The 26,617-nt window shown below is 44.8% G+C and overlaps 4 protein-coding genes across 12 annotated transcripts; 2 read left to right on the top strand and 2 right to left on the bottom strand.

The window, feature by feature from the left end:
* Nucleotides 1–732: 732 nt before the first annotated feature.
* Nucleotides 733–1,993, bottom strand: rps29 (ribosomal protein S29). The gene is made up of 3 exons (XM_061812259.1): nt 1,839–1,993; nt 1,053–1,152; nt 733–914 (listed from the first exon to the last, which is right to left on the bottom strand). The coding sequence occupies exons 1-3, from the start codon at nt 1,898–1,900 to the stop codon at nt 906–908; spliced, it is 171 nt and encodes a 56-aa protein (XP_061668243.1). The 5' UTR covers nt 1,901–1,993; the 3' UTR covers nt 733–905.
* An 820-nt stretch (nt 1,994–2,813) lies between these two features.
* On the top strand, nt 2,814–26,443 carry LOC133497033 (heat shock protein HSP 90-alpha 1). Of its 8 annotated transcripts, XM_061813204.1 has the most exons (14): nt 2,814–2,937; nt 10,846–10,960; nt 11,692–11,739; nt 14,896–14,996; nt 22,676–22,825; nt 23,021–23,387; nt 23,691–23,824; nt 23,902–24,207; nt 24,295–24,460; nt 24,550–24,740; nt 24,815–24,962; nt 25,055–25,323; nt 25,397–25,730; nt 25,811–26,443. In XM_061813204.1, exons 5-14 carry the CDS (start codon nt 22,676–22,678, stop codon nt 25,918–25,920), a joined length of 2,175 nt encoding a protein of 724 aa, XP_061669188.1. In that variant the 5' UTR covers nt 2,814–2,937; nt 10,846–10,960; nt 11,692–11,739; nt 14,896–14,996; the 3' UTR covers nt 25,921–26,443. The 8 variants fall into 8 exon arrangements, with proteins under 8 accessions (XP_061669188.1, XP_061669186.1, XP_061669185.1 ...); XM_061813202.1 differs by lacking the exon at nt 11,692–11,739; XM_061813201.1 differs by lacking the exon at nt 14,896–14,996.
* Nucleotides 2,848–6,428, top strand: mgat2 (alpha-1,6-mannosyl-glycoprotein 2-beta-N-acetylglucosaminyltransferase). Of its 2 annotated transcripts, none has more exons than XM_061813206.1 (2): nt 2,848–2,937; nt 4,672–6,428. In XM_061813206.1, exon 2 carries the CDS (start codon nt 4,876–4,878, stop codon nt 6,265–6,267), a length of 1,392 nt encoding a protein of 463 aa, XP_061669190.1. In that variant the 5' UTR covers nt 2,848–2,937; nt 4,672–4,875; the 3' UTR covers nt 6,268–6,428. The 2 variants fall into 2 exon arrangements, with proteins under 2 accessions (XP_061669190.1, XP_061669191.1); XM_061813207.1 differs by lacking the exon at nt 2,848–2,937 and adding an exon at nt 2,949–3,082.
* Nucleotides 12,481–19,681, bottom strand: wdr20b (WD repeat domain 20b). Its single transcript, XM_061813205.1, has 4 exons — nt 18,751–19,681; nt 16,978–17,160; nt 15,436–16,851; nt 12,481–13,574 (listed from the first exon to the last, which is right to left on the bottom strand). The coding sequence occupies exons 1-4, from the start codon at nt 18,997–18,999 to the stop codon at nt 13,518–13,520; spliced, it is 1,905 nt and encodes a 634-aa protein (XP_061669189.1). The 5' UTR covers nt 19,000–19,681; the 3' UTR covers nt 12,481–13,517.
* Nucleotides 26,444–26,617: the final 174 nt, after the last annotated feature.

Below are 26,617 nucleotides of genomic sequence, written 5' to 3'. Positions count from 1 at the left end.
TGAAAAAAGGCTTACAGCCCCCGGAATTCCTGGGGGGGGGGGCTCCCATCCAATTACTAACCAGGTCAACCATGCTTAGTTTCCGAAGCAGAACGAAATTGCGCGTTTTCACGATAGCTTGGCCGTAAATCAAAAGCAACCCGACAGTGACTGCTTTGAAGGACATAATATTGTCATTATGTCACAGTGGGATATTTTGGCCCTTGTGACTTGCCGTCATGGTGAAACAGCCTCTAGTTTGATTCTCCAGTCCGTGTGGAAAAGAAAAATTCAGTCTGGATATGAAATATATCAAGACATCAAACCAGGAACCTTTTGAAAACCTTCCTTTAATTAGCTGCTTATCCTCTCAAGGGTCACAGGGAGAGCTGGAGCCTATCCCAGCTGTCTACGGGCAGGAGGCGGGGCACACCCTTGAACGGGTTACCAGCCAATCGCTGGGCACATCGAGACAGCCGCACTCACAATCACCTAGGGGCAATTTAGAGTGTCCGATTAATGTTGCATGTTTTTGGGATGTGAGAGGAAACCGGTGCACGGGGAAAACATGCAAACTCCACACAGCCGGGATCAAACCCTTGACCTCAGAACTGTGAGGCTAAGACTTTACAGTTTTTTCATCGTGCCACCCAGGTGTGGAATACTTGAAAGGAAAAAGAACACTTCATTATAAAGCACATGTAAACATTAAAAAAAAAGAAAAAAAAAGACCATGACTATCTTTGTAAAGGGTGAATTTCTGACAACTTTATCCATTGTTGTGACCTTAACAAACATCATTAATATCAGTGAACACAACAAAGCATTCCGATTGGGGGGGGGCGGAAAAACATTTATTTGCAGTGTGCACGTGGGATTATTCACCCTTCCGGGTAACATTTGGCAGGCATCTTTCCACGTGACATCTAATCCATCTGTGGAGGAGGAAAACAGATGTAAGCGCGAGACAGAAAAGCGCTCACGCGTGTGAGAGTTGCGTTCAGGTGCATTGGCATTCGGAATAAATTGGGGTAAATAAAAGCAATCGGGGTACGGGCGGGGACGCCACTTGCCTTGACGAAGCCGATGTCCTTGGCGTATTGCCGGAAGCACTGGCGACACATGTTGAGTCCGTATTTACGGATCAGACCGTGTTTGTTGGAACAAACTCGGCTGTTGGAACACAAAATGTAAAATTAAGATGAAAAAGTAGACAACTTTAGCATAATTTATTCAAATTAGTTGTGCATTTAGTCCTGCAGCAGTATAAAAGTAATATTACATTACAGTAACTACCATTTACTTTTACACCCAGCTTTTGAAAACATCTGTACTTCCTACTCCTTATGTTGTCAAAATTCTGATTCGATTCTGAGGGGAAAAACACGCAAAATCTATTTTATTCCAAATATTAGCACGTTTTCATGTTGTATTTCGAAGTAGAAGATATAAAACCTATGACACTTTTTGACGGCAAGAGTACTTTACAAGTTAATGAGGAAAATTTATGTTTAGATTTTGTTTGTGCCTAGTTGTCAAAATGGGTAATGTGCCAGTAATGCAATACTATAACGAGTCAAAATATGATTATTTTCCTTGTGCACATTTTAATAAGTATCTGCATTCCGAGTTAATAGAAGTGCAAGAACTTTTACCACCTCTGTAGTTATATGATGTAATAAACGAGATGCAAATCTGTGCTAGCCGTTAGCATCCGGCGTGAACTCGCCGCCATATTCGCCTCCATGAGGTGCGCGTTTGCTAGTTAAATTATGGCGTATAAAATAAGTGGGAACCGCGGCCAACTGACTCCAGATGGGGCATAAATACACAGAAAGCTTCACGGCGAAAAGACTGACCAGGATCGGGAACCTTGTCCAAACTTTCTGGGGTGACTCCAATAGAGCTGCTGGTGGCCCATCTTGCCTATTTTCGCTCGAGCGTCGGAAAGGAAGAAATCGGGCTGCGCATGCGCGAATGAATACTTTAGATCCGGTTTCCGGTGAGAAGTAGCGTGAAGCGCCATCTACTGGCTGGAGAATCAAATACACCCTGTACAGATTAAGAAAACGTTAATTAATTTCAATACGAGCATACGGCATTGAAATTAAATTAATCCATTTTGTCGCCGTTATCACATATAAGTATTGTACAAAAATGGAGAAACAGGACTACTATTTTTCTAATCAGGAAAATTAAATTTTAAAAATGATACTGAATTCCTGAAATACAGGGTGTTTATTAAAACCCAAACAATCCAGTTCACGTGCCAAGTTTTTGTTGTATAAAAAAATATAATGTATTTTATATATTTAATTTATATTCATACTAATCATTTACCACCGAAAAAATAACATTTATATATTTAATTTATATTTATACTCATCATTTCCCACCATTGATTAATTGATCTGACCTGTAATTGTACAAGTCAACTGAAAAATGAATTATTTTCAAGAGGGGGTGTTTAAAAAAAAGGGAGTAATGTGGTTTGCACAAGTCTGCACACCCTGCTATAAGTGGATATATGGATCTGTTCATAATTAATTTAACTCATGTTGGATCCTAGCTTCAGTGAATTAATACTGCCTGCGATTATTACATTAAATTAGATACCTTTGCTATTAATAAATATTAAATTTGTCGTTATTGTTTCCCTCAGAGGGACGTTATTACTAAAATCCTACAAATGTAGTTTTTCCACGTAACACTAACAAACCTCTGCATACAGAGCTCTGTCATCATAGAGCCCCGAGCGCCCTCTAATGTTTGGCTGTAGGCATTGCGACAGGGTTACCCCGATTTGGATGTGTTCCCCCCCCCCCCCCCTCAGCAGCTAGTTAGCTGTTAGCTGAGTTTTCCTTGCAGCTCCTCGGCTGGGATGGAGCGCAAAATGGGACTCCGCCGAACTGACGTCTGCCAAATAAAGTGAACCCCCCGGGCCGCTTCGACTTTAAGGTAAACGGCCCGACGAATGCGGGTGTTCTATTTTGTCTTTTTCGGGCGGTGGTTGTTTTACAGAGCAGCGTTGGGGCTCGCTTGTACGTTGCTAGCCGTTGCTAACTTGTAGCGCTAGCGCGCTGCGGTTCGCTCTTCTGCGAAGGTATAAAGAACATTTAAGGACCGCTTATGGGACAGTATATGTATGAATTTATTTCGCGTTTTATTCGACTGCTGCTTTAGTCGTCCAGACAGGTAAAAGTGCGCGTCAGGTGGAAACCTGGAATCACGAGTGACGAAACATGATGGCTGCAGGAAGTGTCATGTTTAATGCTTGATGATTAGAAGTTAAACCACGCAACGTGGATGAGTATCTCATCTCCTGTTATCACAAATATTTGTTCATTTTTCTGTAGTCAAATGACAAGGTAATATTTTTGTGATATGACTAATACATTCATATAATAACTAAAATAACCATTGCTAGTTAATTCACTCAAATGCATCTCGCAGGCTATTAAAAGTGAAAAGATGTGAGGTTTTGTCAGGTTGTCACACTCCCATCATCTCACGACCTACTTGAAAAACCAATCATATCAATTGCAAACACCTGAGATAGCAGGCTAAATGTGGCCGCGAGTAACTATTAATAAATCTGAATATGGGACAATGATTAGCTAAAAGTACTTTTGATGGAACACATCCAGGAGGTGGGTCGTCGTCCATTTTGATTGGCGGTGTCTACATACAGGAAATAATCTGTCCTGTGTAGTTAAACTGTTGCCGTCGTAAAATCTTTTTCAACTGTGCCGGCAATGTTTTGATTAGCGACTGTTGGAATTTTCGGTATTTTTACATATTGCCGGATACAAAACAGATGGTGGCAGAGTCCTTTAGAGATGTAAAATGATATTAGTGATTATGCCAATACAAAATGGTTATATTAACCACTAGAAATTGTGTGACAGTAATTTCCGAATTATACAACTTGAGGGGTTTGATTATTTTTTTCCCCCATTTTCATACAGACAAACTCACAATCTCATTTATTTGCCGTTGTGCGTATCCTTGCTAGGATCGCGAGCGTGCTGGAGCATATTCCAATTCTCTTTAGACGAGAAGCGGTACCCCCTGAACTAGTCTCCAGATAATCGCAGGGCGCATGCAAACGAGCAACAATTTGCCCTCACATTCACAATTTATAGTATTCCGTTAACCTTTCAGGGATGTGGGAGGAAACGGGACTACCTGGAGAAAACGTACACAGGCACAGGGGGAATTTACAACTCCACAGGGACGAGGCCAGATTTAAATCCAGGTCCTCGGATCTGTGAGGGAGCCGTCCACCGTGGCGCCTACATAAATTAATTCATCCATCCATTTTCTTTGCCACTTGTCCTCACGAGGGTCGCGGGGAGTGCTGGAGCCTATCCCAGCTGTCAACAGACAGGAGACGGAGTACACCCTGAACTGGTTTCCAGCCAATTGCAGGGCACAAAGAGAAACAATCGCAGTCACGATCACACCGAGGGGCAATTTAGAGTGTCCAATTAATGTTGCATGTTTTTGGGATGTGGGAGGAAACCCACGCAGGCACGGGGAGAACATGCGAACTCCACACAGGCGGGGCCGGGATGGAACCCAGGTCCTCAGAAATATGAAGCCAGCACTTTACCAGCTGATCCACCGGGCCGCCTTACATAAATTCACAAACTTGATAATTGATTAATTCTTGATTTGTTTTTCATTCAGGCAATTCATGTTCAGTGCAACCCCGCTGCCTCTGAGCAACTGTCATGCCTTACGGGATATTCACCCCCCGCCAACAACAGTGAAGCAGGATTCATGTTTCCGACAATTCAACTCTTTTCAAATTTTTGACCATCACAAGCATCGATCCTTTTTTTTTTTTTTTTTTTCCTTCCCCTCCATCCTCCGAGAGCCTGATCCCCTACAATGAGGTTCCGGATATACAAAAGAAAAGTGGTGATCCTGACCGTGGTGGTAGTCATCTGCGGCTTTGCCTTCTGGACCAGCGGAAGGCAGAAGAAGAACGAGCATTTCCCCAAGGAAACGGTGGAGGTGGTGAGGAAAGAGAGCGGGTTTAGCACCAGTAGAAGTCGGCTTGACAACCATATCCAAGCGCAAGCCACGGCTGCCCCGAGCCGGGCTCCTGTTGCGCCCCTGAACCAGACATACACACAAAGAATGAAAGAGAGAGAAAACGAAGCCAAGCCCGACACGGATAACGCAACTTTGATGTACCGCAGCATCGTCTTCCAGCTCAACTTTGACCAGATGATAAGAAACGAGGAAAAGTTTAAGGGGGTTCGGCAGAAAGATGACCTGGTTGTGGTGGTCCAGGTCCACAACCGGCCAGATTACCTGAAGCTGCTGGTGGACAGCTTGCGCAAGGCCCACGGCGTGGAAAACATACTGCTGATATTCAGCCATGACTACTGGTCCCCTGAGATTAACAAAGTAGTCAACTCGGTAGACTTCTGCCAGGTCTTGCAGATTTTCTTCCCGTTCAGCATCCAGCTGTACCCGCAGGAGTTCCCGGGCAATGACCCTCAGGACTGCCCACGGGATATTTCCAAAAAGGAAGCCTTAAAGATGGGCTGCATCAATGCAGAGTACCCAGACTCATTCGGGCACTACCGCGAGGCCAAGTTCTCCCAGACCAAGCACCACTGGTGGTGGAAATTGCACTTTATATGGGACAGAGTGCACGTCGTCAAGGAACACAACGGTCTGGTTCTTCTAATCGAGGAAGACCACTTCCTGTCTCCGGACTTTGTCCACATGCTGAGGCTCATGTCAGCGCTCAAACACGAGCACTGCCGCGACTGCGACATCCTGTCGCTGGGCAGCTACAGCCACGTCGGCTACTCAAGTAAAGCCAACAAGGTGGAGGTGAAGGCCTGGAAGTCCACCGAGCACAACATGGGCATGGCCCTGACTCGGGACACCTACCAGAATCTCCTTCGCTGCACTGACACATTCTGCACCTACGACGACTACAACTGGGACTGGTCCCTCCAGCACCTGACTGTGTCCTGCCTGCCTTCCTACTGGAAGGTAATGGTGAGCGAGGCGCCCCGCATCTTCCACGCCGGCGACTGCGGCATGCACCACAAAAAGGTCACCTGCATGCCGGCGAGCCAGAAGACCAAGATCGAGAACGTCCTGCAAAGCGGCAGCAAACAGCTGTTCCCCAAGAACCTCCTGATTACCAAGAGACTGCCGTCCAACGGGGCCGGAGGGGTGGCCCCACATGTGAAGAACGGGGGCTGGGGAGATATCAGGGACCACGAACTCTGCAAGAGCTATGTTCGATTACAGTGACCTTAATAGCTATTATTGCAAAGTAAATTTATTTGTATAGCACGTTTCATACATGTGCTTTACATGACTAAAAGCATTTGAATACAAAGAAAGAAAATATGTAAAACAGGAGGAAAAAAATTTAAATGACCAAAAATAAAAAGTACAATTAAAACCGCGTACAGTGCAAGAAATATCATTGAAAAGTGGAAATACTCTAAAATGTATGAGGGGAAAAAAACCTTTCAACCTGGATCTGAGTTGTCAATCTCAGAACCTGACTGGTTTTGTATTCCGTAAGCGTTTCTTTCAGGTATTCAGGACCTAAACCATTTAGTGATTTATAGACCAGTCGCAGAACTTTAAAATTGATTTTAAAGCTGTCTGGTGTAAAGACTTTTGAATTGGAGTAATATGCTCTGGCATCTTTGTTCTGGTCAGAGCCCGAACATTCTGAACGAGCAGCAGCTGTTTAATGCTCTTTTTGTGGGATCCAGTCAGAAGTCTACTTGAGATAAAATTTTGGCTCATCCAGCTAATTATCTGCTTCCAACAGTGACGCCATACCTCAATTGAACTGTAGTCATCTGGAGACACTGCTAAATATAACTCTATGTCATCTGCATAGCTATGATAGTCCAAATTAAAGCTCTGAAGAATTTGACCCACGAGTAGCATATACAGGCTGAACAGGAGGGGTCCAAGAACTGACCCTTGAGGGACCCCACAGGTCATTCCCATGTGTTGAGATTGAGCACTTCCAGTGGTTAGAAAGTACTGTAACTCATTTCCTCCAGGTAGGTCCTGAACCACTTCAGGTTATTTAGTCCTACCCACGTTTCCAACCTGTTCAGCAGTATATTATGATGTACCATTTCAAAAGTCGCACTGAAATCCCAAAAGACCAAAATTGACACCTTTCCTGAGTCAGTATTCAATTCTATATCATTTCGCACTTTGATAAGAGCAGATTCTGTACTGTAATGATTTCTGAAACCTGAAATCCATTGCGCGTCCAGTGCTCTATTTTTATTTTTTTTAGAACCGGTTTAACAGCAGCTACTTTAAGCACTTTAGGAAACTCACCAGACTGAATTGAGCAATTATTTGGTGTAAATCACCTAACACTCGATTAACTATAGTTTTGAAAAAGTCAGATGGTATTGAGTCCAGACACCTTACTGATTGTTTCGGCTTCTGAGCTGTTTTTTTTTCACTACGGTTTTTTGGTCAGCTATCAAATTCTGACGTGGTAACAGTTTTCCCTGCGTGGCTTCAGATGTAGTCTCATTGTATCGCTTTGCTGATCTGTGCGGATATTTAACCTGATGGATTGTATTTTTTCTTTTCACTAAAATAACTGAAAACTCATTGCCTTTATCGGCTGTTATGAGTTCTGGAGCAGTCTGATGCGGGGGGAGGGGGGTTGAGCTTGTCAACCACAACAAACAGCGTGAGTATTGTTGAACTTCTTACTGATGATTTCAGAAAAGTGTGTCTTGGTTAAAATTACAAAGACACTGTAAAGGTCAAAGTCAATTTGGAGTTTAGTTTTTCTCCACTTGGGTTCTGCTTTCCCACATTTGATTGAGAGCGCTTGACCGTCATCGTGCTCCTCCATGGTGTTTGAGGTCACATCAAGATGGTCTTAGTTTTAAGGAGCGACAGCGTTCGTGGGATTTGAGATTTTCGAGGTGAAATTGTCCAAATGTTCAAGTGTCTTAGCATTCACAGTTTCTGGCACAGGTAAAGTCTCCATAAATTTAGTGGTAGTACTCTCATTTATGTCCCTTTTCTGCATAGACATTGAGGTTTTCTGAACTTTTGGAAGAATCTGTAAGTCAAAAAATATACAAAAATGGTCAGAAATCGCCAAAATCCTTAATGTCAATTGATAGAATCTCAAAATTGAAAGAGATGAACAAGTCTTAAGATGTGACTTTGAGTCTTAATATGTTGAGAGAGGTCAAATGTGTCTAGTCCGGCTGAGAGTTATTGGGGATTTTTCCATCTTATTGTCAATATGAATGTTCAAGTCTCCCATTATGACAGAATAGTTGTAGTCAGTACAAATAACTGGCAGCAGTTCTGAAAAATCTTGGTCTATAAATTCTTAAAACAGTAACCTTTGGGTCACCTTTAGCTAAAACCAGATAATTAATAGTGCTAAAATCACCCAGGATAATTTCTTTACATTTGAAATAATGACTTAAAAAGTACCAACAATAGCTTTTTTCCCTACTTGACACTTAAAATTTAGTAGTGTTGCCTCATTTAAAATGCTATTACTTCTTTTTTCTGTTAACCATATTTAATAACACACAAATCCAGCTCATATTTTATAATGTCAATCAACATTGATTCATTACCAAGTGATCTGGTGTGTTTGTAGTTCTACTTTTTTGTGCCATATCTCTTTGATTTTTTTTTTTGTCCCTTGTAATTACAGGGATAAAAAATGCCTGGTCTCTATATGGGTCTGAGTTTTTCTGGCAAAGACCCGGCAGATATCAGTCAGATTCACAGATACGATTCTTCATGGGTGCGGGAGGGGCCTTTGGCATCTCCAGTGGACGGTGGTTTCGGGCGAGGGGTGATGGGAGGAACATTTTGACGTGGTGTGGGCTGAACACCCAATATTATCAGTGGTTTTCACCCCATCCCTCAGACCAAAGATTGCATTCAGGCTAGTAGAGAGTGAGTTCTGCGTTGGTCTTGGCTCCAATGGAGCAGAGAGGTGTGGAAGATTTGAAAGTCCTGGGTCATCTCATTTGTTTGGATGCCCCAAATGAGTCTGTCTGCACCTTCTGTCACCTCATTTCTTGTTCCTCTGATGGTTTTGTAACCACTGCATCATTTCGTTCTTTCGTTGTGTAAACATTACCACCGTTTTCTTTTCGGGACGGTGAATGACAGATACGGTAAAAAAAATGTTGGCAGTCAATAACGTAACTTTTTGTCTGTTTAGACAGAAGCCATCTGCCTTGTAAAGAAGTCTGCGCTCTGAAAAAACGCAGGAATTGTCAATGAAACTCAAGGAGTACAAGTGGGAGAGGTACGCTTGTAAAAACTTCAGCATCTAAATATTTCTCTTTTGTCAGGAGATCAATGAAATCTCGCTTCGGTAGCTCTGATTGCTGCTTGAGAACATCCACGGCCCCTTTGTGCATCATGACAGATTGCACAGTTGGGTCCAGATTAATGATCTCCAGGACTTTATTTTGAAAGATATCAGACACCCTGTCACGAGTAAAACAATACTTTTGGTGGCGTTCTTACTGCAAAAGCATTTCACATCCTGGACAGCTCCATCACCAACTATGAACATTCTGGGTCCCAGTTTTTTCTTGTATGATTTTACTTTCATACCTTTCAGTGGTGGTGGAGGGACGGGGTGAGCATTCTTGACCAGGGTCTTCTAAAAGTTGCTCAAATCGATTTGGAATTCTGATGTCTCGGTTTCTATTGAGTCACATTCTTTATTTTTTTCTTGCTCTTTGCCGTAGCGACCCGTCCATGGCCGCTCACTCGGCGATGAGGCACATCGAAACGCAGGCTAGCCGGATTCCTTCCTTCTGCTGGTGTTGTGTCCTCCACTTTGGGCTTTGCGCCCAGTAAATTTTCGGAAGAACTGCTGTATGATCCGTTATCGTTTCCACAGTCCAAATCAGTCCTCGTTGCGCTAGGTATTAGCCTGTTAGCACACTTCTGCTCACCATCTGGGGACATCGGTAGAGTGGTTTCATTCCCCGACTGTCCATTTAGATCCACTTCAAGACGGTGGATTTTCGTTTTCAGGATTTACATCCCGTGCGGTAGTCCGTGATCGTCCTCAGTGGAAAAGGGAGACATCTTGACGGATCGTCTCCTTGCTAACACCGGGCTTGTGCTGATTAGCAGGCTATGCTAACGTAATGATGAGAGGCTATCTAAAAAAATACTGGAATATGGAAACAACTGACTAGTTACAAAAAAAAAAGTAGAGTACCACAGGTTTAAAAGTATCCAGACCTCGCTGCTTCTAATTTTTATTTAATTAATTTTAAATTTTTGAAAAAAAAGCTTATCGGGAAAAAAAATGTATCCTAACCAGAGCAAGGAAAAAAGCATCTGCACTGTACGAGAGCGAAAGAGGAAAAAATACTGTAAATATATACATAGTCAATATGATTGTCTTTTTTGCAACCTCTATCAAGACGAAACCCTTTTCAAAGAATTCTTTTGGGACTTTTCTTATTGCCTGTTTCAATTGACTGTTAAAAAAATAAAATAAAAATGAATGTTTGGGATTTTTGGCCCAGGAAAATTCAAGGTGCTTCGTTGACTTTGTCAGGTATTATTATTTATTATTAAAAACTATATATTTGACCACGGGTCACCAACCTTGAAACAGATTGACTTCTTGGGAACTGATTAATATGAAGGATTATTTGTTCAATCCGCATTTTTTTGAAAAAAAAAAATTCTCTGGTTACCTTTTGATCACTAATAATTAATCCTGTGACCTTTGTGAGGATATGTGGCACAGAAAATGGCTGGATTTTTAACCTGTTGTCATGCATGTAACGGGATGAGATTTTGTGCTTTCTGTTTTTCAAGCGCATGGCGTCAAAAGCACCGGCGCTCACCAGTGATCGGCACAAGTCGGTGTCACGCTTTGTCGCTTTTAATGACGACGACGAGCACTGCGGTTGTATCCTCCCACTCGCTAAAGGTGAGTCGTTAAAACGGACAACTGCTTTTATTACCTGCCTGTTCAGAAGCCGTCGTAAATATTTTAGATCTGGGGTACTGTAGACTGGAACAAATTATTGTTTCATCTAATATTTTTTTTAATTATTCTGATTTGGTAAAAAAGAAATCCATCCATTTATTCAAAAACATTCAGAAATTCATGTAGGATGACAGAAATCTCAGCTGGTAAAGCGTTGGCCTCACTGTTCTGAGGTCCCGGGTTCGATCCCGGCCTCGCCTGTGTGGAGTTTCCGTGTTCTCCCCGTGCCTGTGTGGGTTTTCTCCGGGTGGCCACTCGTGTTTCCTCCCACATCCCAAAAACATGCAAAATTAATTGGACACTCTAAATTGCCCCAAGATGTGATTGTAAGTGCGATTGGTTGTTTGCCTCGATGTGCCCTGCGATTGGGTGACGACCAGTTCAGGGTGTACCCCCCCCTCCTCCTCGTTGACAGCTGGGATAGGCTCCAGCACTCCCCGCGACCCTTGTGAGGATAAGCGACAAAAGACAATGGATGGGTGGACGACAGAGATCTGAATTTACTCTTGCGAGGCTGAAATTTTGAGGATTTTTACAAATTAGTCCGTCTCTAAATCTGACTTATTTTTTCAAAATAGTTGACAATTTTTATAATTAATTAGGTGTAGACTAAATCTATTAATTTCTGTACAGTAATAATAGAATAATGATTTTTTTTTTTTTCTTTTAAGAGGCCTAACATGACACTTCATGACCTGACATCTCGCCTCCCTTAAAATGTGAGTTATCCGGTTCCGCGCAGCAATACTGTATTCACAATGAAAATTCACAGTGCAGATTATATATTATTATTTGATACATATGATTGCGATATGGCCTTATTAATTTGTCTTTATTCCGCTCTTACTTTTGCCACGATATCCTTAACAGTGTCAAGATACATTGCTACATTGATGTAGATTAATTTGTTCCGTGACTGAACTTGTGACCCATCCATCCATCCATCCATCCATTTTGTTCGCCACTTATCCTCACGAGGGTCACGGGAATGCTGGAGCCCATCCCAGCTGTTAACAGGCAGGAGGCAGGTTACACCCTGAACTGGTTGCCAGCCAATCCCAGGGCACATAGAGACAAACAGCCACAATTTAGAGTGTCCCGATTAATGTTGCACGTTTTTGGGATGTGGGAGGAAACCGGAGTGCCCGGAGAAAACCCACGCAGGCACGGAGAGAACATACAAACTCCACACAGACGGGGTCGGGATCGAACCTGGGACCACAGAACTGTGAGGCTAACACTTTACCAGCTGATCCCACCATGCCGCCCCTTTGTGACTTAATTTACTCATCCAAAATTGTGAGTGCGACAAGGGCTTTTACCCCAAATTTTGGTTGACGTCATAATTAACGCAGACGTATCAACATAATTTGGATATCGTAACCACACTTAATGTTTATGATGAGAATGTATTGGGTGGTTTTTTTTTTTTCGTTAATAAAATACACAAGAGTCGTGTATATAGTCAAACTGTTTAATAGGCGTCACATGGAGGAAAAAGGCTGCCACCGTTCAAAGTCTTTCCTCTTGTGGGCGCTAGAGGAGAAACGCCCTAGAGCAACGTCCAGCTCTAGCATGAATCAACACAGTGTTATTTTCAAAAATAATAATCATCATCATCATCATAACCACGCCGCTCACACAGAGGAGTTGCCTTGGGTGGGAGTCAATTCACACGATAGGCAAGCGCACGTTTTACCTGAGCTCGGAATGACGGCTGAACACGAACGTTCGCCACTAGCCGTTAGATAAAAGCATCTTCTATATTATAACCAAACGTTGCGTTAAGAAAAAATACACCTGAACTCTCTTTCTGTACAACGGAAATGAGGAAGGAGGGGAAAAAAAATCTGCATATTCAGGATTCACTTTAATATTAGATTCTGTATTAGAAATAAGCTATTTTTTTCTCAAAATGAATGAATCATTGCCGTACAGTATTTACATACTATACAGAGTCTGTTCCATGTCAAAAAAAAAAAAAATCAGTACAAAGGTTCTTAATTCTATTGAACACTCCCCAAAAAACAATACATCCATTCTCCTTCGAACAACAAACTGTTAAGTGCAAACATGAGTTTTCCTAAATAATAATAATAATAAAACAGGATCGCAGCATCCAGTGGGAGACGAAGGGTGCCGATAAGCCAAGTGCTTCCGAGATCTGCTTGTGTTCTGCTGCTATGAATTTAAAAAAAAACCACCAGGGAGGAAGGGCAGCAAAATTTGTGCAAATACACTTTGTGTGATTTAAGGAAGTATTTACCTCCGTTAAAAAGAGTATATGCAGCCGCTTCCAAAATATTGTTCCCTTTAAGATGGCCCAGTACGTGAAATGGAGAAACGGGAGAACACGGCCGGAGGCGTGACGGCGAACCAGTCAGCCCTTCCTATAAGAACCTTAAAGCTCCTGAATCCTTTGCCAAATAGCACCCGTTTTACCGCGGGCTGAAGGCGTCGAGTTTCCGCGAACCGCGTCTGGCCCGGGGTGGGACGGCTATACTACGGTTCCGCTGGGGGAGTTGGCGGGGTTGTTTTGAGATGATAGCAGCCCCTGCGAAGACACGCACACAGCAGACAAAATGCCAAGTGTGAGACCAAAATAGGCAAAACCGTGAACTACGCGAATCGGACCGAATTACAGTAATCCCCCGCGCCAAATTGCGAAACAAAAACCTGCTTGACAGTTTTTCTGTCGAACTGCTGGAATACCTCATTCGTCGCGGGCGTCATCTTGCCGACCGCCCAGAATAGCAAAAGTTCATGAGATGGTTTAGCCGCATTATTTTGGTGTTGGAATATAGTGTTTTCCGTAATTCCCAGCCTACAGAGCGCACCTGGTTCTCAGCCTCACCCTGTACATTTGTCAAGGAAAAACCATTTGGTACATACATGCGCCGCCCCTGTGTAAAAGCCGCAAGTGCCCACATTGAAACGCGAGATATTTACAAAGAAAGACGGTACACACAGACTTTGATGCTAGCTCCGCAGCGCTAACGATAGTCGCGCTAACAGGGCCAGTTAAAAAAAAAAAAGATAAAACATAGCGGTAAAAAAATCACGGCAGTAACACGCAAGTAGAGCGCATATAGGGCCGAACTGGTAAAAGTAACTTCCTCGGCACATATATTCCAACTGTCTCTCTTACTTTTTCACACTCGAGCGCCCCCTTGTGGCCGTCAGGGAAAAAATGCACAAATTAGCTGCATCGCTGCATAAGCCGCAGCGTTGAAAGTGTACCGTATTTTCTCAAATAATGCGGAATTTTTTACAAAAAATATTTTCAAAAAGTTAATAGAGCACATTATATTTAGGTATTGATGAAAAATTAAAAAATACAATCACATTGTATCGTCCTCGATGATGAGTTTGACAATGCTTCTTTTGAAGTCTTGGCCAAGGATGTGTAATGAATAGGATAAACTGCACTATGCACTAATTAATGCAAAAAAATGTTTCTTCAACAGTGTTGGTTTATTTAAGACTGTAATATGTGTTATCAATAGTATTAATAAAACGTTATGCCATTCTAGAGCATTTATTTTAGTTGGTTGAGAGATTCTGTTCTGACAATTACAGGGACCAGGACAAGCGTGTCCTGTGGCCTGTCCAGAGTTGTATATCAGCGCTACATCAGCAGATGTACAGTTATTATTATTAATGATTGTTGTACAGACAGTTTTTGAAAAACAATACAAATATAAATACGGACCATTCCTGATGTTTTGAGCATATGTATCGCAGCAAATTGGTGGTGCGCATTGTACATTGGTAGAAGGGTTTTGTTTTTGTTTTTTCGGTCAAGTTTGGGGGTGCGTATTATACTTAAGGACGCATTATACTTGAGAAATTACGGTAATTGTCTTGTTTTATAGTAAATTGCGACTAGCTGAGCGAGTCAAGCATGCTTTGCCCCTGAAGAACTGCAAAGGCAAGAGTGAGAAGAGGCCCAAATGGATACTTAAGGTTTTAAAAGGTAAAATGTGTCTGTGGGAAGGGTTGAAATACATTTTTTTTTTTCAAACGATTAATTTTGGAAACAAGTGAAGTCGGATCATTTTTCGCATCAGATCTAAACATGCTTGGGAATCGCCGCACTAGCTGAAGAGATACTAGAAATTACGTTGTGCTCGCTTTTGTCAGAAGTGGCAATAGTGAGAGATTTTTTGTCTAACTGGGTCAGACCATTGAGAACAGAAATTCAAATTAAGGGTTCAGTGTCCTGCCCAAGGACAACAGAGAGTGTGAGCTGGGATTCAAACAGACAACCCTTCGGTCACTGGATGGGCACGTCTCCACTCCAGAGAAGAGTCAAGAAGGTACTTCGACCACTGCTAAGTCTACGGTTTGATACTAGAGTCCCTTCCTCAGTTTATGCATGACGGTATCATGACGTCAGGTGGTCCGGTACTCACCGCTTTCCCGGGCCTGGCCCAGGTGCAAACGAAGCCCTCCTGGCAGGCCGTGACCAGACAGTCCTCCAGGAAGATCAACACCGTCAGTCTCTCGTGGGCGATCTTCTTGCACACCAGCGGCTCCAGCAGCGGCACCTCCTCCATGTGGGGGCACAGCGGCGTGCCCAGCGTCTTGGCGGTGTCGCCTTTGGTCGCCGCTGAGCGCGAGGCGCCCAGCTGGCTGAGTTTCTCGCCACTCTTGCTGCCGATGTGACCGGCGCTGTGCATGCGCTTGTGCTCCTTCTCCGGTCGCTCCTTGCGCGTCTCGTGCAGCGACAGGGTGGCGAACTTGCCCACGCCGGCGGCGATCAGGGCGCTGTCCATGATGCCGCCGCCGCCCTTTGAGGGCAGGACGGTGGCGGCGGCGCTACCGCTGCTGCTGCAGCTGCTGCCCGTGTGACTGTTCGGGGTGCTGCCGCCCACCGCCGGATTGGAGGATTGCGGTAGGCTGTTGGAGCGAGGCAGCGTCCCCGGGAGGGAGTTTGGCGTGTTGCCGCCGGTGCTGCTATTGCTAACGTTGTCTTTGCCGTTGGCGCTGGAAGTGAAAATAGTGTTTCCGCCGGTGGCCGGGGGGCTGGAGGCATTCATGACGTTGGTGTGAGTCCTGGTGCGAGACAAAGGGAGGTGAGGGAAGAGGATGTCCTCGGTGAGGTCCCACAGACACAGCTGCGTGTCCTGGCCCACGGACCCGAATCGGTACGTCACGCTCACTGGCCGACTGTCCGTAGAGTTCCTCTTGGAAAGCCGGGAGTGGGCGCTGTTGGCCCGGTCCCTCCCCGCGCTAAAGTGAATATGCTCGTAAAAGTCCTCGTCGCTGCCGCTGAACTCGGCGGGGGGCTCGCCGCCCTCCTCCACGCTGGTGGTGCAGTGGTCGAACGCCACGACGCTCACCCACGACTTGTGTCCGTGCCCCCGCGCGATCACCCTGCAGTCCGAGAACGACCACACGGTCACCAGGTCGTCCTCCCCGCCCGCCACGATGTAGCGCCCGTCGGGGCTCCAGCACACGCAGAGCAAGCCGCCGAAGTAGCTCTTCATGGTGCCGTGCAACTCCGCGGCGTCGAAGCCGAACACCCGCAGGTAGCCGTCCTGGCTGGCGCACGCCAGGAACTTACCGTCCGGGGAAAAGGCAAACTCGTTGAGCGCGCCGTCGCCTACGGTCCAGCGCAGTAAAGGGTTGCGACCCGACTTGCTCTTGCAGGTGTGCACGGCGTAGTTGTCCCCCTGCTTGAGGAGCTGATAGTGGGGCGCCGCCGTGCCGCACGTGTTCTCCACGTTGTACAGATACATGGTCCCGCTTGAATGGGCCACCAGAAATAAGCTCTCAGAACCGGGGACCCATCGCACGCACGTCACCCGAGACTTGTCGATGAGTCTCTGGGGGAGGGGGTGAAGAAAAACACTTGTCAAAGACCTCGCTTCTCCCAACAGAAACGACAGGCGATCCTCCGATGTTTAGTCTAAAACCCGAAGTACGAGAGTTTGATGAATTGATCAGCCCACCTCTTCGTTGAAGAGCTTGCTGGTCTCCTTCTTGATGGGGTCGATGAGCTGCACCTGGCCCGCCGAGAAGCCCACCAGCAGCGAGACGCTCTCGCCGGTGGCGGTGAGCGGGTTGAAGTCGTGGCACGTGGGCTGCGTGCCTTTGTAGATCCGCTTGTCTATGGGCTTGCTCAGGTCGGCGGCCTGAAAACCAGAGCAGAAGACTTTCGAGGAGATGGAAAAAGTCTTGAAAGCCTCCTTATGCGATCATTGCACCCGTGCCAGGGCTTTCAATCACTCTTAAGCACAAAGAGATGATAAAGTGATGATTTAATTTTGTATTTCTTTACAACCACACCCATTTTCGCACAATCCCCCCCCCCCCAAAAAAAAAAAGTTTTTAAAAAATTCTGCATGGGCTAAGAGCAGTGTTAGTATAATGTTAAGTAGCTTACAAAAATATACAGTGATGCCTCGGTTCTCGACCACAATTCTTTCCAGAAAACTGTTTGAAAAGTGATTTGTTCAAAAACCGAATCGACATTTGCCATTACAATGAATAGAAAAAGAAATAATGCGTTCCAAGCCTAAAAAAAAAATGGCTTTTTAAAGCATTTTTTTAGCTTTTCCTGATAATAAACTGAAAAGTATAAATAGAGTTTAAATGCTTTATATAGTAGAATAATTTCAGAACTATTTATTTTTTTTGCTTAAAATGTATGCTTTAATAGTAGAGTACGCTAGGATGGGAGTGCGTTGCCGCTTTGTATAACTCTTGAGCACAAAGAGACAAAGTGATAATTTCATTTTGTATTTCTTTTCAACCACACCCATGATGAGAAGAAAAACAACAGTCACTACTGCGACACATCTGTGTACAAAAGTGTGCGTTGTACAGAATAACAAAAGTGCGTTCCAGTACCGATTTCCGTTCGAAAACAGAAACAAAAAAAAATATCACGAAATCTTCATTCGAAAAGCGATTTGTTTGAAAACGGGGACGTTCGAGAACAGAGTCTTTACTGTACTTTTGAGCATAGGTGTCAAACTCAAGGCCCGGGGGCCAGATCTGACCCAACACATTTTATGTGGCCCGCGAAGGGCAAATCTTGTGTACTAACTTCTGTGATTCTTCCAAAAAAAAAAAATCTGTTTCATGTATAAATATGATGAGGTGATTAAAGATTTTTTTTACAATCATAACAGCCCTCTGAGGGAAACCGTAACAAAAATGAGTTTGACACCCCTGCTTTAGAGGAATAAAACATCTCTCACATACTTCGAGAAACACTTCAATCAATTTTAATGTTGCTGCTCATAACGGTTGTAGTTATCGAGTTAAGTATTTTGGAATGTTGCTTTCAAAGTTTATTTCGAGGGCTCAAGAGTGGATTTCTCTTGGTGCCGTGAACGTACCGAAACGTCAACTCAAGCCAACAACTGCGCTCTTTTGATGGCCAAGTTGGTAGCGACCACCTGACTTGTAGGCATTTGCGCCATGTTTTCATCTCGCACCTGCAAGCATCTCAAATGTAAACAAACCATTTGAGGCACGGCCGTCACGTAAATTATAACCCCGACTAGGAAGAAAGTTGCCCAAAGAGGCGAAATCACTTGAAGCGGTCTAAAAATGTGGCGATAATATTAGCCCGGTGATGCTAATTAGTCGGACGCTACATGGCCTCGTCCGGAGAAACTGCGACACACGCCCGGCCAACCGAACCGGAGACGCCGAGCCGGTGCCGCTGCTTCCGGGCGAAGGCGTTCGGGGCGGCTACTGTCAACGTTGTTTACCTTTCTCACACCTTTGTAGATATAAAAGTAGAGCTCCCGGCCCACATTGAAGCAGATCCTGTCGCCGTTCCCCGACTGGTCGTTGACGTTGACAAACGAGACCCTGACGGGGTTGGAGCCCTGCGAGTTGAAGGGGACCCGGTTCGGGCGGCTGTACTCGGAGTGCGTGAGGAGTTTGTAGACCCCCTCCCGGGTGGTGAATTGCGTTTTAATGTCGTTCGTCTCCTTCCCTCCTCCCTCCGCCGCCATCTTGAAAGTCGCCGTTCATCCTTGTCCGGGTTCCCGGATGTTGCGGACGGCGCATGTGCGAATCGGGTGCCAGGGGGGCGGGGACGGAGTGTGACGGGCATGCGCACTAGCGATCATCACGAGTCACGTGAGGCGAAAGACGAAAGATAAACAGTTTTGTTGTTGTTGATTTTGAATCAATGTCAAAAGTAGTACAGATATGTATTCCGTATTTACATGTATATATGATACAACCATTGCGAGCATTCATTGTGTAAACATTATTCGACATATGCAAAAATGTATGAACAAAAACAAATGTCAGGGGAAATATTTCAAAAGTTTTACAAATATGTTGAAATTTTTTTTAGAGCCACTTTCCCCTACATTATCAAAACGTGTAAAATGTGGTTACTGGTTGCCATATTTGTATTTTTTGATATAAATTATGGCCTCTATTATGTTTTTTTTAAATAATGTATGTATGAATAATAATACCACCACCATTTAAATATGCAGTGTGTGGCTTCTGTTGCGACACTGCACGAGCCGCCTGCTGGTAGAACTTTCTACTCCTGTTACTATTTGAATTACATAACATGGAATGTTGCAAGTGTCATATGCTTACAGTACTGTCGAAGCGTTTATCCTTACTAACTACGGCTACTACTACAAATAAAATACATATTTGCCACCAGAAAAATCTCCCAACAAACAAAGGCACAAAAAGTATATACTTTATATATTAAAGTTACAATCTCATCTGAATTGTTCATGGAATTTAGTTTAGTGTAGAATCTGGGCCTAGATGGACATAAATTATTATTCAGTTGTATGAATGGCAAAAAGTGGATGGTCAGTAATTGTATTATACTTTCTGCAGTGTATTTAATTGTTCTGCCTTTTCACTGTGCGATGCTTATATATTGTTACATCCTCTTTTTGGCAGTTTCTGGATAGTTGTTTGTTTAATTGTGCCGTACAACTCATTGGTGACATTTTACAGTTGGCTTTGCTCTAGTTCACTCGCGATCTTAATGAGGATTATTAGTATCGAAGTATTTTTTTGTTTTTAATGGACACCGTATTGATGAGACAAAACCACCACTGGACTTTTTCTGGAAACAAAGAAACTCGCAAGGGAAGGACACCACAGTTAATAAAATATATATGAACAACATCAAGCAATTTAATTATTCCTAACTCTGTCATCAAATGAAATAATCTGTTTGAAAATATATCCATCCATTTTCTTAGCCGCTTATCCTCATGGGGTCGCGGGGAGTGCTGGAGCCTATCCCAGCTCTCAACGGGCAGGAGGTGGGGTACACCCTGAACTGGTTGCCAGCCAATCCCAGGGCACATCGAGACAAACAGTCGCACTCACAATCACACCTAGGGGCAATTTAGAGTGTCCAATTAATGTTGCATTTTTTTGGGATGTGGCAGGAAACCCACGCAGGCACAGGGAGAACATGCAAACTCCACACAGGCGGTGCTGGGATTGAACCCGGGTCCTCAGAACTGTGAGGCCACCGTGGCGCAGTTTTTAAATCATATTTACAATATATATTTTACTCAAATCAAATAATGTTGTATGTTTTCTCAACGCAAGTAGTCAGCCAAGGACACCGATGTCGCAACGCCGACCTGGTATGTCGCTAAACGGGCCGAACTGGCTGCAAAACTTCCTTTCACAATGTTGAGGAAGAGCCACAACTGAAAATAATCCAATCATTCTTGTTTACGTTTGTGTCATTTCCCACAGAGTGCAAATTAGGCCAGGATCTAAATTTGTAGCTGTTTCAGATCGATGATGAGCTTTCAATAAATGCCAGAAAGTCAACGCACAAATGTTTGCTGAATATGAAAATGTGCGCTTTCAGAAAACGAAATATCCTGCCCGTAGGTCTGTGTGTGAGTGTGTCACAGCAGCTGACAGCAAAGGCAATAGACAGCTGTGAAGACTTGCAGGTCGGGAAGTGGGAATGGGCCGTGCAGAGGGGGAGGGGGCAACGGGGGGTCTTGAGGCCTAATGGCCAGACAAGCTATCAGGAGGGCTCTGTTCTTGATTGACAAGCACTGCTTGTGACTTTGCTGCCCTATAAGGGCACATCAACTTTCGGGCTCTGGCGTTTCACTCGCCACCCCCACCACCTCGTCAAGCCCCCACCCCGCACCCCCGGTAGTGGACGTATCTTCTGGAACCTTCTGAATGGGAGCTTCCAGAAGCCCCCCTCGCTGGAAGTATAAAAAGACACCGGCGTGTAGTGGGTGTCCGTATCGAGTCCTAAGACTCTCACCGGAAGGAGCAGCGGCACGGCACTCGCTCAGACTTTGAACGCGTCGCAAAGTTATTGACCGACTCGAACCACCACAGATTTCATACTCAAGGTAAGTCTCAACAAGAATTCTCAATGAAATATAGTCAAATTTTACCATTTTATGATGGGAAATAACCGATAAATATCTGCTGCTGGATTGCACCAATTCCTGGACAACAATAATCCATGCAGACACGTAATATTAGGACGTAGTGTGCCGCAAGAATCTTAATGACACTGGAGCGTGGGCCCAGCACGTGGCACGGAGGGTGACCCTGAGCATGGACGGAATGGCGGACACCGCTCTAGCTGGAGGAAAGAGCAGGATAAGAAGATTCAGATTTGCTTGTGTTTAGATGATAACGATAATCGACAGAAACTTTAGTTTCAGTCAACTTCCTTGAACACAGACGTGTTCGGTAACCTATTGGGGGATGTTCCAAGGTGTTTGATTGACAGGATGAACATGTGCTGTTCCACCATAAGCAGCTGCTAATCCCCACTCCCGACTCCCTCAAGCCATCTGGTGGCTTTTATCACTAGAAAATAAAATATTAAAACCAGCTCTCAATTTTTACCAGTCAATCTAGGTTCCTACCCTCACCTATGGGCATGAGCTGTGGGTCTTGACAGAAAGAACAAGATCCAGAATACAAGCGGCTGAAATGAGTTTCCTCCGCTGGGTGTTCGGACTCTCCCTTAGAGATAGGGTGAGAAGCTCGGTCATCCGGGAGGGGCTCAGTGTCGAGCCGCTGCTCCTCCGCATTGAGAGGAGCCAGATGAGGTGGCTGGGGCATCAGATTCGGATGCCTCCCGGACGCCTCCCTGGTGAGGTGTTCTGGGCATGTCCTACCGGAAAGAGACCCCGAGGATGACCCAGGACACGCTGGAAAGACTATGTCTCTCAGCTGCCTTGGGAATGCCTCGGGATCCCTCAGGAAGAGTTGGAAGAAGTGGCTGGGGAAAGGGAAGTCTGGGTATCCCTGCTGAAGCTACTTCTCCCGCGACCCGACCTAGAAAAGCGGTTGATAATGGATGGATGCATGGAGGAGTTTTATTTGAAAGAGGACTACTGTTAGAATATCTGTCTCACGGTTTTGAGGTGTATCCCACCTACTGTCCGAAGATATCTAGGATAGGCTCCAGGGCCCCCGTGACCCTTGTGAGGAGAAGCGGCTCAGAAAATGGAAGGTTGGATGGATGTCCATAGTCCACGTCTTTGTAGGAGCCCTGTGATTGGCTGGTGACCATTTAAGGGTGTACCCCGCTGCTCGCTCAAAGACAACTGGGATCGGATCGAGCTCAACCATGCACCAAATCCGTTAGAAAAATAGATGAACGGATGTTTAATTAGATTTTTTCTTTTCCGATAGATGCCCGAGAACGCCGCACACGCCATGGAGGAGGATATGGAGACCTTCGCCTTCCAGGCAGAGATTGCTCAGCTCATGTCCCTGATCATTAACACCTTTTATTCCAACAAAGAAATCTTCCTCAGGGAGCTCATCTCCAACTCATCTGATGTAAGCGTGCTTTTCCGCACACAGTACAAAGTAATATTTTCAAAATACTTTGGCGAGCTGGACATCTTCAAATTTCTCAATATATTCACATTCTCGGTGGTCATAAATGCGTGCAAAGACATTAACCACTAAACCATCCAAAAATACTCTGCTTTAACACGAAAACTAACGATCATGGTCTACTCCATCTGACAGGCTTTGGATAAAATCCGCTATGAGAGCTTGACTGACCCCAGCAGACTCGACTCCTGCAAGGAGCTGAAGATCGAAGTCAGGCCCGACTTGCACGCCCGCACCCTCACCCTGGTCGACACGGGAATTGGCATGACCAAGGCTGACCTGATCAACAACCTGGGCACCATCGCCAAGTCCGGAACCAAGGCCTTCATGGAGGCCTTGCAGGCCGGAGCTGACATCTCAATGATCGGTCAGTTCGGCGTGGGCTTCTACTCTGCCTACCTGGTGGCCGAGAAGGTGACGGTCATCACCAAGCACAATGACGATGAGCAGTACGTGTGGGAGTCCGCGGCCGGGGGCTCGTTCACGGTCCGACCTGACACTGGTAAATTTGACTCAACATTATGTTACTCAATTTACTGGAAGCAGTGGTTAGCACATTTGGCACGCAGTTCTGAGGTTAATATGTCGACCTTCCCATGTGAATTTTAGCTGTTCTCCCCATGCTTGCTTCCACTTACATTACAAAGCCACAAAATTGAAAACTTGAAATTTTCAAAATGTGGGAATGGGTGTGAATGTTTGTGATATGTGACATGCAATTTGCTATAGAAACTGGATGGAATATATCTCTCCAGTTATTGGGATTATTCAAAGGGTAATGATTATCTCTATTGCTGACATTCAGGAGAGTCCATTGGCAGAGGCACAAAAGTGATCCTGCACCTCAAAGAAGATCAGACAGAATACTGCGAGGAGAAACGCATCAAGGAAGTTGTTAAGAAGCACTCTCAGTTCATTGGATATCCTATTACACTTTACGTAAGGGAGTGTTTTAATGCGTTCATTTTCCTGAAATGGAACCATAAAACGTCCTAAAACTGTCCATTATCTTCTAGGTGGAGAAGACAAGGGAGAAGGAAGTAGATCTTGAGGCCGGGGAGAAAGAGGAGGATGCCGACAAAGATGCCTCAGAGGTCAAGGACAAACCTGAGATCGAGGATGTGGGCTCCGATGAGGATGAGGACACCAAGGAGAGCAAGAACAAGAGGAAGAAAAAGGTCAAGGAGAAGTACATGGACCAGGAGGAACTGAACAAGACCAAGCCCATCTGGACCCGCAATCCCGACGACATCACCAACGAAGAGTACGGCGAGTTCTATAAGAGTCTCACCAATGACTGGGAGGACCACCTGGCCGTCAAGGTAACTAAATGGTGCAGATCTTTATCAACGTGATCATTACAAAAGGATTCATCTTAGGATGAGATTTCTTCTCTCATTTGTCTGCAGCATTTCTCCGTCGAAGGTCAGTTGGAGTTCCGGGCACTGCTCTTTGTACCCAGAAGGGCTGCATTTGACCTCTTTGAGAACAAAAAGAAGAGGAACAACATTAAGCTGTACGTGCGCAGGGTCTTCATCATGGACAACTGTGAGGAGCTGATTCCAGAGTACCTCAGTGAGTACCACTTTCTAAGTTTTTATCTCGTGTGTCTTAGTTCAGCTTGTTCATCGTTGATCAGTTTGGCCTTTGTTGTTTCTTTTCAGACTTCATCAAGGGTGTGGTGGACTCTGAGGATCTGCCCCTGAACATCTCCAGAGAAATGCTGCAGCAGAGCAAGATCCTCAAAGTCATCCGCAAGAACCTGGTCAAGAAGTGCTTGGAACTCTTCTCTGAGCTTGCTGAAGACAAGGACAATTACAAGAAGTGCTATGAGCAGTTCTCAAAGAACATCAAGGTAAATTGAGCTCAAACTCCACATCCCTCAACGGCTCCTAAAGATGATGTTACTGACCAACATGAATGTTTTAGCTTGGCATCCACGAAGATTCCCAGAACCGGAAGAAACTGTCAGAGATGCTGCGATACTACACTTCCGCTTCCGGAGATGAGATGGTTTCTCTGAAGGACTATGTTTCACGCATGAAGGACAACCAGAAACACATCTACTACATCACAGGTTTGAGTTCGCACTGTTGTCATCCATATTTCCCTACATATGCAGACTTTTATTGCATCTAAAGCAAACTTAACACCTGATTCTTGTGACAGGTGAAACCAAAGACCAGGTGGCCAACTCCGCCTTTGTGGAGCGCCTCCGTAAGGCCGGCCTGGAGGTCATCTACATGATCGAGCCCATCGACGAGTACTGCGTCCAGCAGCTGAAAGAATACGACGGCAAGAACCTGGTCTCAGTCACCAAGGAAGGCCTTGAGCTGCCAGAGGACGAGGATGACAAGAAGAAGCAGGAGGAGCTCAAGACTAAATTTGAGAACTTATGCAAGATCATGAAGGACATCCTCGACAAGAAGATTGAAAAGGTTTATTTACAGTTTACATTGGCTGTTGTTGTGTTTTTGTTGTGACAATAACAAAATGTGTTTTTCTTTGAAGGTAACGGTTTCCAACCGCCTGGTATCGTCACCGTGCTGCATTGTAACCAGCACGTACGGCTGGACAGCCAACATGGAGAGGATCATGAAGTCGCAAGCACTGAGGGACAACTCTACCATGGGCTACATGACGGCCAAGAAGCACCTGGAGATCAATCCCTTGCATCCCATTGTGGAGACCTTGAGGGTGAAGGCTGAGGCGGACAAGAACGACAAGGCAGTGAAGGACCTGGTCATCCTCCTGTTCGAGACTGCTTTGCTGTCTTCTGGATTCACACTTGAGGACCCTCAGACGCACGCCAACCGCATCTACAGGATGATCAAACTGGGTCTTGGTGAGTGTTCTTCCATCTCAAATATGTTGTTCAGTATCTCCAAGAGACCCGAGTTCTTCACACGCATATATCATCGCCAGGCATCGACGAAGACGACTTGGCAGTCGAGGACCTCGCTCAGCCTGCGGAAGAAGACATGCCAGTTCTAGAGGGTGATGACGACACATCAAGAATGGAGGAAGTCGACTAAACGGTGTCCCGTCTGCTTTCGTAAACTACTTTTTGTAATTTATTTAAATCATTAAGTTTCTAAACGTTGTCCAGAACGTAGTCAGCTGGGACAGGCTCCATCTCCACGTGACCTCGAACAGAATTAAGTGGTTAGAGAAAATGGATAGACGGATGTTTATGTCTTCCATTCATCGATCCATCCATTTTCTAAGCAGGTTATCTCCATTAGAGTTGCATTGGACTTGACACCCCCCCCCCCCCCATTTTACACACCCTGGACTGGTCACCAGCAATCACAAGGCATATATAAACAAAACAACCTAACACGCGGCAGACGTGCTAATCATTAGGCAGACCTTCAAACCCCAATGGCCCTGGTCTATGGTTTTAGGTTAACAAGATACAATTGCTTGGAACTGTGAGTCCACTTTTCTTTTTTAACTGTACTGTGAAACCTCCCAAGCAAAATAATAGGTCACTGGAAACATGTAGCTTGTATCATTTTGTAACATATTGAAAGCATTACAGTTTATAATAAAATCAATTGGGAAATTCAACTTTTCCTTTGTCTGTGTAATTTATGTATACTGTTCCATTCTATTTCTTCAAGGCGATTACATCACAAAGGTTTCAGTGAGGCACCAACACGTTTCCATTTTTTTCCCGACGTTCCGGAATGTTCCCTAAACGCCGCACGGCTGATCCATTTGTGCTCA

Source organism: Syngnathoides biaculeatus, chromosome 23, assembly GCF_019802595.1.
Source record: "Syngnathoides biaculeatus isolate LvHL_M chromosome 23, ASM1980259v1, whole genome shotgun sequence".
Lineage (NCBI taxonomy): Eukaryota > Metazoa > Chordata > Actinopteri > Syngnathiformes > Syngnathidae > Syngnathoides > Syngnathoides biaculeatus.
Note: the sequence above shows the minus strand (reverse complement) of the source record. Positions and strands in the feature narration are given on the sequence as shown.

Excerpts from the sequence above, each read along its gene's own strand:
- rps29 (XM_061812259.1), bottom strand. The coding sequence starts at position 1,900 with ATGGGCCACCAGCAGCTCTATTGGAGTCACCCCAGAAAGTTTGGACAA. Across the intron at positions 1,153-1,838 it reads GGACAAGGTTCCCGATCCTG|CCGAGTTTGTTCCAACAAAC; the intron begins GTCAGTCTTTTC and ends GTGTTCCAACAG.
- mgat2 (XM_061813206.1), top strand. The coding sequence starts at position 4,876 with ATGAGGTTCCGGATATACAAAAGAAAAGTGGTGATCCTGACCGTGGTG.
- LOC133497033 (XM_061813196.1), top strand. The coding sequence starts at position 9,273 with ATGAAACTCAAGGAGTACAAGTGGGAGAG. Across the intron at positions 22,826-23,020 it reads TCATCTCCAACTCATCTGAT|GCTTTGGATAAAATCCGCTA; the intron begins GTAAGCGTGCTT and ends TCCATCTGACAG. Across the intron at positions 24,963-25,054 it reads ACACATCTACTACATCACAG|GTGAAACCAAAGACCAGGTG; the intron begins GTTTGAGTTCGC and ends TTCTTGTGACAG.
- wdr20b (XM_061813205.1), bottom strand. The coding sequence starts at position 18,999 with ATGGCGGCGGAGGGAGGAGGGAAGGAGACGAACGACATTAAAACGCAA. Across the intron at positions 16,852-16,977 it reads GCAAGCTCTTCAACGAAGAG|AGACTCATCGACAAGTCTCG; the intron begins GTGGGCTGATCA and ends CCCCTCCCCCAG. Across the intron at positions 13,575-15,435 it reads GGGCCAGGCCCGGGAAAGCG|GGGCTGCTATCATCTCAAAA; the intron begins GTGAGTACCGGA and ends GTGTCTTCGCAG.